This window comes from Alosa pseudoharengus, unplaced genomic scaffold (assembly GCF_046254945.1).
Source record: "Alosa pseudoharengus isolate Yale_2024_CS ecotype anadromous, Long Island Sound unplaced genomic scaffold, YU_APseudo_1.1 YU_APseudo_1.1_scf_1, whole genome shotgun sequence".
NCBI classification, from domain to species: Eukaryota; Metazoa; Chordata; class Actinopteri; order Clupeiformes; family Clupeidae; genus Alosa; species Alosa pseudoharengus.
The window spans coordinates 11,437,505-11,455,661 of NW_027468564.1; the positions used below are offsets into that span (position 1 = coordinate 11,437,505).

Below are 18,157 nucleotides of genomic sequence, written 5' to 3' on the forward strand. Positions count from 1 at the left end.
CCCTCAACACCAGGATAGTCAGGGGTCAGGACGCTCCTGCAGGAAACTGGCCCTGGCAGGCCAGTCTGCACTTTGTTATCCCTGGAGTCCTCAGCAACTTCCTTTGTGGAGGGTCCCTCATCAATGACCAGTGGGTGCTCTCAGCTGCAAGCTGTTTTAGCAGGTAACCACAGCTGCCACTCAGAGAAAAAGTCAAAACACAAAAGGAAAATCTAAAGAGAGCTTAAATACTTGTTTATATGATTTAAGTGAAGATTATCAAAAAACATCTGTGTTACATAAACACATAAAAAAAGGTTAACTAGAGGCTATACTCAAACAAAAGCGAAATGTAAAGAAATCCTAAACATGTTTGTGTGAATGAACACTTTAAGGTAAGGGTACATTAATTATCATAAATTCATGCATAAATTAATTAATTCATGCATTACTTCATTCCTTTATTAGATTAGATTAGATTGGACTTTGTTGTCATTTAGCAGAGTACAGGTACAGAGCCAATGAGATGCAGTAGCTTACATCATCAGGAATTGACATGAGTTCATAGTTTCTGATTCATGACCTCATGGATGAACACATCAACTAAAGCATTAGTTACAGTGGGTAGATCATTCTGATTCATTCTGATTTTTCTTAAGCATGATCATCATGATAACATGAATGGGTTAATAGCTCATGAGTTCATCATGTTTGTGACCCCTCAACTAAAGGGTGAACTATGACACGTGCATAGAGAACTGCACAAGTTATGTTCAAATCAGAATTTGAGTAGTGATTGTAACATCCTGACTGTATGTCCCCTAAGGAAAACCGTAGCCCTAGGGCATTCTCACAGTACTCCTGTGAGGTTTGAGTGTGCGATCAGTTGGCGGAATAAACTTAATAACTTAATAGTGTTAAAGTATTTAGCCAGTGTGCAAATATTACAGTGATGACCACATTTTTGGCAGAAAAAGAAATCATCATGATTTCTTATGCCATTAGACATTAAGAAATCATGTTCATTTCAAATACTTATATCACTGACAACAGTAGTCCGGCCAGGATATTGAGCCCTCAAAGTGAAGTTGCAGCCCTCAACTGATCTAATCACAAAGTCAGTAGTGTTTCGGCATCCGGGTTGCCAGCTCTGCCATTCGGGGGGGGGGGGGGGGGGATACACCGTTGATTGACCGTTGAAAGTGATTGCAGTACCAGTTTTGGCCACAATGTTACATATGGTTCCTTTAATAAATCATAGATCATAATGATGTGCTGTGCATGATCATGCTTAATGCTTTAGTTGTGTTGTTCATGTCATGTTCATGTTCAAATCAAACACCTTTGTGTCTAATGACCACATCCCCAATCTACAAAGGTAACCTAAAGAGGCTTCACACAAAAAGAGAGAAGAGGGAAATCTAGATGACCTAAAGCACATCTGTATAAAATTAGGACATACAAAAACAAACAAAAAAGGAACTTAAATGTTTCACAAAATGCAGAAGTGGTGAACATGTCCTGTCTTTCATTCCTTTCAGTTCCCAAATACATATTTTGCATATGATATATATTTTGGTCTTTTTGACTTTTCATACTAAAAACAATACCAAATAGATTTTTTGATCTTAATATAAGATTATCAACACTTGGTTAGATTTCATTTTTTGCAGTGTGTAGCCTGAATACCAGACTCTCTGACTTCGCAGAGTACTGTAGGGAAGAGGAATTGAGCGGAAGTACGTAGCAGATGCTTTAATCCAAAGTGCTGCAATTGTGTAGCCTAGAAATCTAGATGCACCCTAGCGGCAGCAAATTACATTTGCTGCCAGGGCTAGTCTAGCAACTCTCCGTTGGCTTATGAGCTCGAAAAATTAAACTTCTATCAGGCCAATCAAATTGTGTATAGAGTCGTTAGGCAGGCTTAACATAATGATTGATGGCAAAGTTGCAACGGTTTGGCTTGAACTCCCTGCTACTTGAAAACAAATAAGATGGATGTTGCTGTTGGCGAACAGTGTGACACGAGTTAAGCTTTTATTAAGTTGGCAAAAGAAGAACTAGGAAATCTTAAACTTAGCTGATGTTGAGTTGTATTCATTGGTTCTTGTCATGCTGTTATAGTGTCCTTGTCCACTAGCGGTAGGTGGTATTGCTGTGCACACCTTGATTTTCAGCCGATACCATTAGATTCTCATTTCCCAACCTTAGGATTGGGACCCCATGTACAGTAGGGTAGCCTGAAATTCAAATGGGGTCGCCTGAAATACTGGGTATCTTACAATTGACCAGTACATTATATTTAAATGTACATACATTAAATAAAAAATATTAAAAACTTCATTATATCCAAGTTCAGTAATTAATCGGCTCCTTCATTAAAATTTGGCTACGTAAAAATAAACTTGGACAGCCCGCATAAGATGTTTTATTGATGTAATCATGTTTGATCAACGTTCCAAACGTATTAGCTTGCTAGGACATTTGGGGGAAATCAAAGTACCACTCTCGACTGGGTGTTACAACAGAGATGTTGTGAATGATTGGGGTCGCCAATGTTTTGTGACATCACAATAGGGTCACCTGCCAAAAAAGGTTGGGAGCCCCTGCATTAGATATTGTGGTTTTGCTGCAATGAAACGATTTTGTTCATAACAAGTATGAAGGTGTAGTTAACTGTTGCTGACGCTGTTGTATGTATGTCTGCTGTTCCACTGTTTTTGTCTCCATGTCAGTATATTTGCAAGTGATCTCGAGGTGTATCTGGGTCGGCAGAACCAGGAGGGCAGTAATCCGAACGAAGTGAAAAGGACGCTGAGCCGGATCATCACTCATCCCAGTTTCAACCCTGTCACCCGTGACAACGACATCGCTCTGCTTCGTCTGAGTGCCCCAGTCACCTTCACCAACTTCATCAGCCCTGTGTGTCTGGCTGCCAGTGGGAGTGAATTCCTCAACGGTGTTCACAGCTGGGTCACTGGCTGGGGAGACGCCACAGATGGAGGTAAGGTCAAATGTCTCAGGTCAACATGGACAATCCGCTCATAGACATCTATTTCCTGTATTCTTTAACCAGTACCTTAAATTACCCTTGAACACATATAATACCAAAACCACTTAATTTATATTAAGTGGTAGCCTGGAAAATCCAGACCCTGATAATCTAGAAAGATTAAGGGTCTGGCCAAGAACAATGTAATGGCCCAACTCGAGGGGCGGCAACAAGCATGCATTTAAAAATCCCACTGCATGCAATTGGATAACACTAGACCATGTTTACTCTTAATGATTTCAGACTTTGACGCAATCAGATAACACTACGACCAATGTGTACTGTCCTCCAACGTTGCAGTGCTGTCTTCATCAGTTTAGCTGGTTCCCCGGTATGTTGGGGTAAAAGTAACGTGCATCATTGCTCTTTGCCAGAGTGTCTCGCAGAGACAATTCCACTGTTAAGTGGCCCTTTATTTGTAAAACAGACCCTTCATTTTACCTTAAAATTCCATTTAAGGCGTGAGTGAGTGGTTTGTTGTGAATAAGGGAGTTCCCTCCTTAATTGACCTTAATCTATGCACATTTCTAATGAAAAAAACTACATCATTAAAGAAGGGGTTTAAGGTCAAATGTAAGGCATTTATAAGGGGTGAAATTAAGGGGTTTTGTTTTGTTGTGAATATAACTAAAGCAGCAGTGCATGTCTGCATTAATTTAAGACAATAATCTGACAGGCAGGCAGGCAGACACACAGTAAAGTCACATGTCTTGAAATCTTATTGGTTTTTCAGTGTGCGGTAAAACAACGCCCCCTTCTGGTGACACTCTGAAAACACACTTGCTCTCAGGGTTAGGGTTTAAAGGGACACCAGGCAATGTTTTCGTGTTAATTACTCATCTTCGTAAGTCGGTATATGGTTAAATGACTCATTACAGGGCAAATTAAGACTCTCTCGCCCGCCCCTACTGCCTGTAGGAAGAATATCCCACTTGCAAGTTCAGTGTATCATACCCGCCGACCGAAGCAGTTTCAGTTTACATCCTGCATCCACAGCACAGAGGCAGGCTAACGAAACGCTAGCGATTGTTGCAAACGTGTGTATAATGGCAGAACCGGCGAAGAAGCAGCGAAAACCATTGACGGAAGATGCAAAGAAAAGGAAAAGAGCTTCAGACCGAGCGAGGGGGAGTTTCGTAGAGAAAAAGCATCAGGCTTGCCTGGTGTCCCTTTAGGACAACCAATGTAAATTGGTTAGAATGTCAGGAAAGGATGGAAGGATTTTACGGAATGGGTTTGTACAGAAAAGGAATAAGCAAGCAATACTCTTCTAGGCATTACTGATATATTACTGCCTGTCTGTAACAAGATTCAAATGAAGAACCTTGAAGTGGGTTATAAACTATTTAATGAGGAGACACAGCACTCAAAGAATCCTCCATAGAAATGCACAGTGTTCATTCATAACGCCAATATGGCAATAGTCTTTCTGCACATATCCTTCCTGTATTACTCCCCATTTCATTGAATAGTAAAATAGCTGCCCGATAACAAGATGGCCACCTAGTGGGGACTAAAAGGACTCACGGAAAGGGCTCGGTTCACTAGTTCACCCTTCGATATGATTGCTTAAGCCAGACCAGAGCATATGGGAGAAGTGCGTGTTTGGCAAGGTAGCTGGCCGTGGCCCTGGAGTGCCTGGAGCGGAGATCGCAATAGAGCGATGACCGCTTGCACCCCCCTGTGTAAGGAGGATGAGTAACAGGGCAATTGGTGAAATGGAGGAGTAGGGGGAGGAGGGGGGATGATTTTGTGAACGCCGGAGCATGTGACGTAAGGAAAAGGAGGTTGGCTTAAATACCCTGCGGCGGCAGTGGGTGAGTTAATTGCTGTCAATCATCCCGAAGGCTCCTCCCGAACTTTGTTTAGGAAACATCATTAAGTGTGTACTCAAACCCTCACACCCTCTGAAATTCGACATTGAGACAGCCCTAAGCCCTTACAAATTTTGCGAGAACACGCACCAAAGTCTTTGAGTCCGGACTTTGGCATTGGCCCATAGTAGTCTAATGTAACATTTCCTCTCAAAGCCTTGAGTGTGTTGTAATTGGGTGATGTTGTCTCTCCCAGCCTTGAGTGTGTCGTAGTCTAATGTAACATTCACTCTCAGTGTTGAATGTGTTGCAGTTGGTGACGTTCTCTCTCCTAGTCTTGAGTGTGTCGTAGTCTAATGTAACATTCCGTCTCAGTGTTGAATGTGTTGTAGTTGGTGACGTTCTCTCCCCCAGTCTTGAGTGTGTCGTAGTCTAATGTAACATTCCGTCTCAGTGTTGAATGTGTTGTAGTTGGTGACGTTCTCTCTCCCAGCCTTGAGTGTGTCGTAGTCTAATGTAACATTCACTCTCAGTGTTGAATGTGTTGCAGTTGGTGACGTTCTCTCTCTCCCAGTCTTGAGTGTGCTGCCTTCTTTTCTCCCCCAGAACCCCTTCCATCTCCTGGCACTTTAAAGGAAGTGGAGGTGGCTGTGATTGAGAACACCCAGTGTCAGTCTTTGTATGAAGCCGTGTCATTCACAATCACAGACAACATGATCTGTGCTGGCGAACTTGCAGGAGGCAAAGACTCGTGTAAGGTAAGACAAATCTTCATCTTATTGTCATAGAACCGAGAGTGTGATACTCAGTGAAATGAGTAAACAAAGGAAAGAATGTACTGTAAGAATACAATAATTAATACTGTAAGAATACAATAATTCATTTATTATTAACAATAACACAACTTCCTGTTTGATAGATCATGATATCCGGATGGCCATAATGTTCATTTAAACCTTCTTTGATATGCTTTCATAAAGTGATATTCATTCTTTCCCTTTCAGTTAAGTAAACATAAGTGCTCAAACTTGTTAAGGGTGCCTTTAAGTAAACAGAAGTGCTCAAACTTTCATGCTGACATGTCATGGGGACGTACGTTTGACTTGTGTTTTCAGGGAGACTCAGGAGGTCCACTGGTGAGCCAACAGGACTCTGTGTGGGTCCAGTCTGGTATTGTTTCTTTAGAAGGTTGTGCTCAACGCAATCCTACTGGAGTCTACACCAGGGTGTCCCGTTACAAGGGCTGGATCAACTCCCAGATCAGCACTAATCAACCAGGCTTTGTCCAGTTTACTAGATCTCCTCCTCCAGTCACCACCCTTTCCCCTCTTACAACACCAGGCTACGTCCAGTTCACTAGATCTCCTCCTGTCAATTCCACTGTTCCCTCTCCTAGTGCATCTGAAGCCCCAGAGCCCACCAGTACGTCTATACCTCATGGTACGTTGTGTGTGTGAGTGTGTATGTCTCATGGTACGTTGTGTGTGTGAGTGTGTATGTCTCATGGTACATTGTGTGTGTGTGTGTGTGAGTGTGTATGTCTCGGTACGTTATGTGTGTGTGTGAGTGTGTATGTCTCATGGTACATTGTGTGTGTGTGTGTGTGAGTGTGTATGTCTCATGGTACGTTATGTGTGTGTGTGAGTGTGTATGTCTCATGGTACATTGTGTGTGTGTGTGTGTGTGAGTGTGTATGTCTCATGGTACGTTATGTGTGTGTGTGAGTGTGTATGTCTCATGGTACATTGTGTGTGTGTGTGTGTGTGTGAGTGTGTATGTCTCATGGTACGTTATGTGTGTGTGTGAGTGTGTATGTCTCATGGTACATTGTGTGTGTGTGTGTGTGAGTGTGTATGTCTCATGGTACGTTGTGTGTGTATGTGAGTGTGTATGTCTCATGGTACGTTATGTGTGTATGTGTGAGTGAGTGTGTATGTCTCATGGTACATTGTGTGTGTGTGTGTGTGAGTGTGTATGTCTCATGGTATGTTGTGTGTGTATGTGTGAGGGTGTATGTCTCATGGTACGTTATGTGTGTATGTGTGAGGGTGTATGTCTCATGGTACGTTATGTGTGTGTGTGAGTGTGTATGTCTCATGGTACGTTATGTGTGTATGTGTGAGTGAGGGTGTATGTCTCATGGTATGTTGTGTGTGTATGCAGGGTGCGATTTGTAGGGGGGGATGGTGAGGATTTCCCACCCTCTGGTTTTCCTATCCCTACCTCTGCTAAATTATTTTTATCCCCGGTGGGGACAACATTTATCCCCCTCTGCCCCTCATATTGATTAATGCTACTTCATATAAGTAAAGCGCTGCAACGTGAGAACAGTCTAGTAGGCTAGCCTACATAATCTGACATCAGAAACGCACCGTCACCGTCAGCAGTGATGCTGCTGACACAGTGGCTGCGTGATAACTTAATTTGGCCTTGATCGTGCAGGACATTTCAGAATGTCGAGTGTGTAATCCATCATAAATGGCTAGGTTCAATGGAAAAGTTAGCTGGACAAATGAAAGAAAACGAGAAGGATTCAGTGAAGCATAATAATGTTTTAGAACCTTCAAAATTAGAAAACTGATGCAACTGAGATGGAGGACAGCTGCACGTAGAGTAGAACGTAGGCCTATTGTCCGAAGGAACTTACATTAAATGAGGAGATATTTGCTGAATGTCACAAAAAGTGTTACAGAAATTGCTTGGCATCGCTTATTCAATGGCTCTCTACCGAAACACCTGTAGTTTGCGGAGGACGAACGAGAAAGCACTCGTTTGATAGGCCTAAATCAGCCAGTAGTAGACAAATAACTTTTAGAAATAATCTGTACTGCAAAAACGTATGTTGGTGGGTATTTAAACTATCTAGCGGGTGTTTTAACAGCTGCAAGAAATAGAAGCTTCATGGTCTTTATGTTCTGGTTCGTAAGTTATTTTCATAAAACTTCAAGTTGCCCTATAACTTTACTCTCCAAACTCTTCACTGCACTGTAGGCAATTAACTGACAGTATGATAGGCTATTTATTTTCTGTAGGCTACAATAAACACATTTATTTTTTCAACTTTTGCAATATTACGCACTTGGCTACTGAACGCAAATCAGCAGGAGAGAGAATGCACGTAGGGCAATGTGTAGGCTACGTGTAGCGCAATGTGTAGGCTATTTGGTTACCAACTAACACTGTTAGCCAATTCACTAACTTAAGACTTCAGTGCCATAATATACAACGTTTTTTACACAACAAATACAGAAAGGATGGAGGCAGCAAAAGTAGAGAAGTCATTTCAGATGGAGCAAGAACAAGGTGAATTTGTATGCTTGTCAAAACGTAGACCTACCCTGCAATAGAGGAGCTGATCATCATACCAAGCACACTCGCTGTTTAAAGTCATACACCACGGTAAACTAAAACTAAAATGTTACAAAGGTGGCAACAATAATATAGGCCTAGGGTATTATTAGCCATGACATTACTAGGCTGTTCGTTCATTTATTTATTTTTTTTTGGGTGGGGGTGGGGGGGGGGGGGTTACAAACTTATTCAAAATCATCCCCCCCTCTGGTTTTTACACAAATCGCACCCTGTGTGTATGTGTGAGTGTGTGTGCACCAGTACACCTATGCCTCATGGTACTTTGTGTGGATTTTGTGCGTGTCTGTTGTGCGTTTTGTGCGATTTTGTGCGTTAACTTTTCATGGAGTAGAGCAAATGCGCACCTACGGAGCAGAACCATATACTCTGGGTCTCCAAAGACTGGTTGGCAGCATCACCACATGCAATGTGGGGTAGTCCTCTCCCTGCAACTGCTCGGATGCTTTCTTCCAAAAAATCTATCACGGACGTGAGCGTGTTTTCATAAACCCCTTCCATGCGCTCAGACTGTCCCCTGCTTTCAAGTGATTTGTAAATCCCCTTATATTGCTTACTCACGGATTTCAGCATGTCTGTTTTACTGTTCCAGCAAGTCTCACATTCTTGAACTAAGGCATATGGTAGAGTTGTGGTCGCACTGGCCTTTTTCAGATATTTGACAATGACCTTACACACGTCCATCATCTCTGTGACCTCTTTGATGTCAGATCCACTGCTATATGTTTCAGGACTGTGTTCAGATCTTTGTTTGATTTTATTTTGCTGTGTATGTGCTGTGTTGTCTCACCTCAGCTACTTAAAGCAACAGAATACAATTCTTTCACCTTAAAAAAATGGCTTCAAACTCATTTCGATCACACGTGGCCTTATAAAAGGCATAATTATGTCTCTGTCAACAGCGATGTGCATCTGGAATGCCTATGTTGCTTTGCTATGTTCTGACCACTGACACAAACACATGGATGCCATTGTTGTACAATGTAGCTTTGCTATGTTCTGACCACTGACACAAACACATGGATGGCATTGTTGTACTATGTAGCTTTATGTTCTGACCACTGACACAAACACATGAATGGCATTGTTGTACTATGTAGCTTTATGTTGTGACCACTGACACATGAATGCTATTGTGGTTTCTGTCATCCAGGACGTTACTGCCGCCCCCGCCCAATTGACAACATTGCGATTCCCATGGTGACGGTTGTAGCCAAAGTGAACAAACCCTCGGGCCACATTGACTTTGATCAGCTGACACAACTCATTACCAGAGAGGTACATCTGAACTTGCAGTCACATCCGAACCTGCAGCTTACACATCACACACATACACACACACAACACACACACACACACACACATCCGAACCTGCAGCTTACACACCACACACACACACACACACACACACACACACACACACACACACACACACACACACACACACATCTGAACCTGCAGCTTACACATCACACACATACACACACACAACACACACACACACACACACACATCCGAACCTGCAGCTTACACACCACACACACACACACACACACACACACACACACACACACACACACACACACAACACACACATCTGAACCTGCAGCTTACACATCACACACATACACACACACAACACACACACACACACACACACATCCGAACCTGCAGCTTACACACCACACACATACACACACACAACTCACACACACACACATCTGAACCTGCAGTCACGAACCTGCAGCTTACACACCACACACACACAACACACACACACACACATCTGAACCTGCAGTCATATCCGTACCTGCAGCTTACACACCACACACACACACAACACACACACACACACATCTGAACCTGCAGCTTACACACCACACACACAACACACACACATCTGAACCTGCAGCCACATCCAAACCTGCAACTTACACACAACACACACACACACATCTGAACCTGCAGTCACATCCGAACCTGATCCCCCCCATCCCCACCATGCACACACTTCATACAATCATACACCATAGCATGCTTACACACCACACACATACATACAACACACACCCCCCTTAGCATGCTTACACACCACACACATTCATACAACACACAAACACTCCTTAGCATGCTTACACACCACACACATACATACAACACACACACACACACCTTAGCATGCTTACACACCACACACATACATACAACACACACACACACCTCCCTCACAGGATCAAAAGAGTATATATACTTATACACTATACCTCTCATCCCACATACAGTGCTTCTAATGCATTTAAAAGGACTAACTGCCGTGTGTTGCATATGTAAGAGTCCTGTAGCCATGCAAAGTCTCAGATGAATCCTACCCTGCAACACTGGAACACAGATCTTAAACATGGACAAATCAACATATTTATGTATTTATTTTACTCTAACCAAGCATCTGTGAGCCTCAAACATACAGTATATCTGAATAGTTGAATCTTTGGAATTGGCTCACTGCCAACTACCAACTGAGATTGTGCTCCTTTTTCACCCAGATTGACAAATCTTCAAAGGTACATTATGCAGATCCATTATATCAGAAAACAAACTTTCTCCAAATTTCTCAGAGGTAAGTGTTGCACAGTTCAGAGGTAGTGTGTTCTGTGTCGTAAAAACAACAGTTACTGGCCCTTTCATTCAAAACATTTAAAAATATGTTTTTTAATACTTCAAAATAACATTTGATATATGAACATTACATTTTTCAGTAGCCAAATGTGTGCATATTTGAACAAAATCTGGTTTGGTTCTTACCGGGGCTTTTACTGCCTGAAATATTAATTTCAATTTCATGAATCAATTTCATCGCCAAAACATTACACATGTCTCATGGCGCTTTACAGAATGTTAGACAATCAGAGAAAAGAAAAGAAGGCCCATGGGTAACAAGGGCGAGGGCCTGACCCCCATCTGCCTAGGGTCAGTTACAGGACAGTATAGTCTGTATACATGATAAATGCATAAGTTAGTCTGATGAGAATAGAGCATGGTGTTAAAGCCACCTGAGGTGTATGTTACAAGAGATGGTTACATATCCGGGATGATAATGCATGAATCCAATTTAGTCAGAAAGTTCAAATAGTCCAGTGTAGGAAGTGGAATTGTCCAGGGGGATTATGAGTTGTCATAGGGCAAGTGGTGGGTGGCTAGGCTGTATGGGCCAGGAAATATCCAATTTTGTTTACCACACTCAAAGGTTAGTGCCTGGTGGGTCATCTATTACCTTTCTCACAGAACATCAACCGTTAGACTGAGAATTCTTGTCGCAAATCAAAATTCCACTGGAGCTCCAAGCGGATTTGTACATGCAGCCTTATAACACTGTTTACAGTTCTTTGAGTCACGGTAAAATGTAATTTTTGGTACATACCTAATTTAGATACACTTATGGTGTGGGTGCTTGCGTTTCTTTAGGAATCCGCCATCTTGGTCTGTATAGAAGTTAATATTAAGTGACACATACACGTAAGAGGTCGGAAATATGGGACGGTCGGTAATAGGTGACGTTCCGATACATGTTCAAATTGTAAAGTGTAAAGAGATACCAGCATTCAACACTATCATCATCCCCTCCAAACTGACCACCAAACTCAGTGAACTGGGCATCAGCACCTCCCTCTGTAACTGGATTCTTCTTCCCTGCGGCTGTCACCCTACTTAATTCTAGCTCTGCATACCGATGACAATCAACAAACTAAACTCCATTTCCTTATTCTATAGCAGGGGTCACCAAATGGCGGACCACGGTCCGAGTCCGGACCCGGACAACAATAGCCTAATTTAGATTTTCACGTAAGATTTCAAAGCTGCACTAAATGTTTTGTTGGTTAGGATAACAGCATTTGGGGAAGATATGGGGAAGAGACTCACTGATAGCCTGAAACGAGCGAGGAGAGGAGACGAGAAACAATCAGATGAATATCTAGTAACAATAAGTAAGTTATTTTCAAATCATCGATTGCTCAAAGAGGAGAAAGCTAGACAGCGAGAACAGAGCTTTATATAACGATACGGGGGCAATAACACGCAAAACTGTCACGTCCGTAACGCCAACTAAATATGGATGTGACAGTTTTGCGCAGAATTGCCCTGGACCTCTTCTACATATTCTGAGACAGGCGATTTTTAAAAGCGCCAATTTGAAGCACCTCTACTAGACAAAGCATATATTTTAAGCAAGCATAGGGTAGGCTAGGCCTATTCAACAGTGAACTGAGACCACAGAATATTTTACGATTTAAGAAGGCAATATGATTGATCCACCACAATCTAGTTAAGCCTACATGCATTCACTGCCAACAACGTGATGTTCCTGGGTTTCCAGGATTTCGGGTCAACATAAAAAAAACTAAAAAAATAAAATTAAACTTATCCATCCTTGTCTCAGCTCAAATTTTATTTTAAGTTCACATTAAGATCTTAAAAATAGCCAAGGCTACTCAGTTTTTATCCCCAATTACTTTTATCTTGCCTTATTTCTTCTAATTTTGAATGTTGTCTTTTAGGCTACTTATTTTATTTCACATTAAACATTAGGCCTAGGCCTACAACTAGGCTCCATCCATCCATCCATCCTAATATATATATATATATATATATATATATATATTAAACATTATGATGCTTATTACGTTAAACATTATGATGCTCCGGACCTTTGCTTGAGGAAATTTTCCGTAACTGGACCTCGCTGAAGATTAATTGAATACCCCTGTGCTATTGTCTCACAACATTGACATGGAGGTAGGAACTACAATTCCCATAATACATCACTCCAAAGTCACCATCATGGAGGTATTACAAAGACCTATAGAGAGTGGGGAAGTACTGCCCTATTCATTGTAATATCCAATGCTAGACTAGCTACTTCAGCCAAAAATGTACTTAATTGGCTGAGCTGCCATCTTTAAAAACATGGGTTACCATAGTTGCTTTCGCTTTCAGCCACATTTTCACAAACAATCCAATTAGGTGCCAAAAATGGCACACATATTATTCACATGAATTTACTTTGATTTCACAAATAGTATTTCTCTCAGAATGCAGTGATTTCTCTCTCAAAGCAAACTGAAGTCTCTAAAACCAGTGTTCTCTCTCTCTCCCCCTCTCTCTCCCCCTTTCTCTCTCTATCAGCAATGCCTCAGAGAACAGATTGGAGGTGGAAGTCCGTCAGTGGTTCCAGCTGCCTGCGAATGGGGGCCTTCTTTGTTTCCCTGGCAACAGCACTGTCATGAATGTTGTGAGACAAACACTCACATCACAGTTTGCCCAAGTTTCTATCATCAATGTCACAGGTGGCCAAACATACACACACACACACACACATACATTTTCACATACTAATATTCAGAGAGACACACACTCAGCCTTGCATGGCAACCTCCGCCATCGGTGTGTGTGTGTGTGTGTGTGTGTGTGTGTGTGTGTGAGAATGTGAGGCATGATGATGTAAGGAGCCAGAAAACAGTGCTATGTACATGTAGTTCATTTACCATTTAAAGTAAGAAGCATTAAATGCAGTATAATCATTTGTTTATTCAGGGCTATATACATGCAGTCCATTTACCATTTAAAGTAAGAAGCACTAAATGCAGTATAATCATTTGTTTATTCAGGGCTATATACATGCAGTCCATTTACCATTTAAAGTAAGAAGCACTAAATGCAGTATAATCATTTGTTTATTCAGGGCTATATACATGCAGTCCATTTACCATTTAAAGTAAGAAGCATTAAATGCAGTATAATCATTTGTTTATTCAGGGCTATGTACATGCAGTCCATTTACCATTTAAAGTAAGAAGCATTAAATGCAGTATAATCATTTGTTTATTCAGGGCTATGTACATGCAGTCCATTTACCATTTAAAGTAAGAAGCATTAAATGCAGTATAATCATTTGTTTATTCAGGGCTATGTACATGCAGTCCATTTACCATTTAAAGTAAGAAGCATTAAATGCAGTATAATCATTTGTTTATTCAGGGCTATGTACATGCAGTCCATTTACCATTTAAAGTAAGAAGCATTAAATGCAGTATAATCATTTGTTTATTCAGGGCTATGTACATGCAGTCCATTTACCATTTAAAGTAAGAAGCATTAAATGCAGTATAATCATTTGTTTATTCAGGGCTATACATGAGGCTACACCTACATGCATAGCGTGTAAACGAAACATTAGCAAGACCTTGTGACCACTGACTCCATGCCATCCTTGCCATCCTCAGATAGTCTCTGTGTTGTGGTGACTTTCGAAACCGACATTCAGTTTGAGGAGAAACTCAGGAACCACACCAGCGAAGAGTTCAAGACACTGGAAAGGCGCATTGTTAGAGTGGCAAGTTACATGCTCTTTCTAAAATATTTTTTTTATTATAATATTTGTAATGTCCTTCTATTTTTAAATGTGTACATTGTTGACCAAAGGATAAGCATTTTCATTTACAAAAGGTACAGAAATGTAAATCTTATTGTTATTACTGACACAATGTTACAGATTAATGATATTTCCAGCACCAAATATGGAATACGCTATAAAAGAACTATTGTCATTGGATTCAGGTGAGATGGTTATTATTTCCATTCTACAACCATTCTATTAAGATTGCATTTCACAACATTTCCTGCCATACCGGTACTGAGCTTACATCATCATCAGTTATATATAAGGGGTGGGAGCGTGTTGGTTAAGGAGCTGGGAGAGTAGCTAGCGTGCAGTAGTTATATAGAGGCAGTGGGAGAGTAGCTAGCGTGCAGTAGTTATATAGAGGCAGTGGGAGCGTAGCTGGGCTAGCGTGCAGTAGTTATATAGAGGCAGTGGGAGAGTAGCTAGCGTGCAGTAGTTATAGAGGCAGTGGGAGAGTAGCTGGTCTAGCGTGCAGTAGTTATATAGAGGCAGTGGGAGAGTAGCTAGCGTGCAGTAGTTATAGAGGCAGTGGGAGAGTAGCTAGCGTGCAGTAGTTATATAGAGGCAGTGGGAGAGTAGCTGGTCTAGCGTGCAGTAGTTATATAGAGGCAGTGGGAGAGTAGCTAGCGTGCAGTAGTTATATAGAGGCAGTGGGAGAGTAGCTGGGCTAGCGTGCAGTAGTTATATAGAGGCAGTGGGAGAGTAGCTAGCGTGCAGTAGTTATATAGAGGCAGTGGGAGAATAGCTGGGCTAGCGTGCAGTAGTTATATAGAGGCAGTAGTTATATAGAGGCAGTGGGAGAGTAGCTGAGCTAGCGTGCAGTAGTTATATAGAGGCAGTGGGAGAGTAGCTGGGTTAGCGTGCAGTAGTTATATAGAGGCAGTGGGAGAGTAGCTAGCGTGCAGTAGTTATATAGAGGCAGTGGGAGTGTAGCTGGGCTAGCGTGCAGTAGTTATATAGAGGCAGTGGGAGAGTAGCTAGCGTGCAGTAGTTATATAGAGGCAGTGGGAGAGTAGCTAGCGTGCAGTAGTTATATAGAGGCAGTGGGAGAGTAGCTGGGCTAGCGTGCAGTAGTTATATAGAGGCAGTGGGAGTGTAGCTAGCGTGCAGTAGTTATATAGAGGCAGTGGGAGAGTAGCTAGCGTGCAGTAGTTATATAGAGGCAGTAGGCGTAGCTGGGCTAGCGTGCAGTAGTTATATAGAGGCAGTGGGAGAGTAGCTAGCGTGCAGTAGTTATATAGAGGCAGTGGGAGAGTAGCTAGCGTGCAGTAGTTATATAGAGGCAGTGGGAGAGTGGTGGTTAAGGAGCTGGGCTAGCGTGCAGTAGCCAGCACGAGACCCAAACCAGATCAGCACCAGACTCAAATAATATCAGAACCAGATTTGAACCAGATCAGCATCAGACTAAAATCAGATCAGCACCAAACCAGATTAGCACCAAATCAGCATCAGACTAAAACAAGATCAGACACAAATCAGATCAGAGCACCAGATCAAAACTTGTGTGTAATACAGAAATATGTAAATACATAATAGTGTTGTTAGATATAAGTTAACTTTTAAAATCTCCTGCATTAGCAGCTTTCAACACTATGGTAGTGTATACTTAATGTAAGAGACATATGCCAACCTTGTATTGTGTACTTGATGCAAGAAGCATTATAAATGCATCTTGTGTAGTGCAAAAGTACAGAAATAATGGAGAACATAATGTCCATTGTGATGTAAAGTATTCATGTGTCTCTTAACGCTTTAGGCCACGGCAAACAAGCAGAAGGACTAAACGAAATGTCGCCATGGAGACAGAGGTGGAGCTCCAGGAAGAGTTTGACTCTGTTTCCACTTCCTCCTCGACCTCAGACTCCTCCTCTCATTTCCTGCGGTCCAGTGACGTCATTGAAACACTGAAGACGGCTGCTGCTAATACAAGTTTAGGCTTCACTATGGATGTAGAATCCATTTACATCACAAAAGGTAACACGTATGTGTACACACACATACACGCACACACAAAACATTTTTTTGCTTTCTAAAGCAGTTTATTTGTGATTCAGTCTCTTTTGTGAACCTTGAATCATAACACATTGGTGGTCGATGTCTGTTAAGCCTGTGCAAGCTCATCACAAAAGTTTTTTGAAAGGTATCAAAATGAAATGTAAATGTTGTTAAATTAGGCTCGCCCAATTCATTGCTAGCAGCAGATAACCAACATCTGAGAAAGACTTGATAGGGCTTTTTTTAAGTGACAGACACACAAACATACAAGTATCTATTGATCTAATGTGTAGACACACACACACGCGCACGCACATACACGTACATACGCAGAACACGCGCTGCCATTTTGGAATCCTAAAGCTGATGACGTGCAGTCTGCAATGCCTTGAAGTACTCTTAAAAAGTTTGGCCTAAGTACCAGAGCACTTGAGAATTCCTACAGATGCACCATTGAGAGCGTTCTTTCTTTTTGCATCACAGTGTGGTATGGGAGCACAACCTCCCATGACCGCAAACAATTGCAAAGAGTTGTCAAGTCAGCAGCCAGGATTATTGACACTAACCTACCTGATCTCCACGACATTTACACTTCCCGCTGCAAGAGAAAAGCTGATTGCATTATTAAAGACCCCAATCATCCTGCTCATGCTCTGTTCTCCCCCCTACGGGAGGCGTTACCAGAGAATTAAATCCAGCACCACCCGTCTCAGTAATAGTTTTTAATAGGCGGTTTAATAGGCGGTCAGATTGTTGAAAAGCTGATGCACTTTCTGTCTTGCACTATGCACTTTATGTCTGTTTTTTTTCCCGTCTGTTGTATGTTTCCTTGTCTGTTATACTGCATGTGAGTGATGGAGCAAAATGCATTTCATTGTATTGTAGGGCTTACATATGACAATAAACCGAACTTGACTTGACTTCAGGCGTCAGTTAGGGGCAGCCGTGTCTACTGGTTAGCGCTTCGAACTTGTAACCGGAGGGTTGCCGGTTCATACCAGTAGGAATGGCTGTAGTGCCCTTGAGCAAGGCACCTAACCCCTCATTGCTCCCCGAGGCAGCTTCACCAAAGCACACCAGATTTCCCTCACAGGATAGAAAAGAGTATATATACTTATACTTATACACACACAGACACACACACACACACACACATTTAATATGTTTTTCTGTTTCTGCCTTAAGTGACTGTCCCTTCCAGAGCGGTGCCCTGCATGCAGAACACCATCGGACCCATGGGTCTGACTGGGATCTCTCTGCTCATCTCATTGACCTGGTTGGCACGCTGACCTGTCAATCAATCCAGCATCCAATCCTGTGTTAGATTTGGAGACACAGCTGCAGCTTCCCTTCTTCTCAGTAGCACTACTTCAAGTTCTCGGTTTCCATACGTCATTTCACTCGCCAGGCTAGTGGCTAACATTAGCAATACTGTCACCCCATTACCCCCCACCACACACACCCACGCACCATTTCATTACCCCCCCTTTC

At 42.1% G+C, this 18,157-nt stretch overlaps 1 protein-coding gene across 3 annotated transcripts in view; it reads left to right on the plus strand.

Annotated features, from left to right (window-relative positions):
• LOC143121270 (uncharacterized) overlaps positions 1-18,123 on the plus strand; it is a 21,136-nt gene extending 3,013 nt beyond the window's left edge. For all 3 annotated transcript variants that reach the window (XM_076281644.1, XM_076281639.1, XM_076281649.1), the window contains 11 exons: positions 1-163; positions 2,715-2,983; positions 5,452-5,603; positions 5,961-6,285; positions 9,368-9,492; positions 10,758-10,831; positions 13,396-13,556; positions 14,493-14,602; positions 14,762-14,826; positions 16,428-16,645; positions 17,852-18,123. The exon at positions 1-163 is cut by the window's left edge and continues 15 nt beyond it. In XM_076281644.1, coding sequence (XP_076137759.1) covers positions 1-163; positions 2,715-2,983; positions 5,452-5,603; positions 5,961-6,285; positions 9,368-9,492; positions 10,758-10,831; positions 13,396-13,556; positions 14,493-14,602; positions 14,762-14,826; positions 16,428-16,645; positions 17,852-17,955 — 1,766 coding nt within the window. In that variant the 3' untranslated portion in view covers positions 17,956-18,123. The remainder of the gene's footprint in view (positions 164-2,714; positions 2,984-5,451; positions 5,604-5,960; positions 6,286-9,367; positions 9,493-10,757; positions 10,832-13,395; positions 13,557-14,492; positions 14,603-14,761; positions 14,827-16,427; positions 16,646-17,851) is intronic.
• Positions 18,124-18,157: the final 34 nt, after the last annotated feature.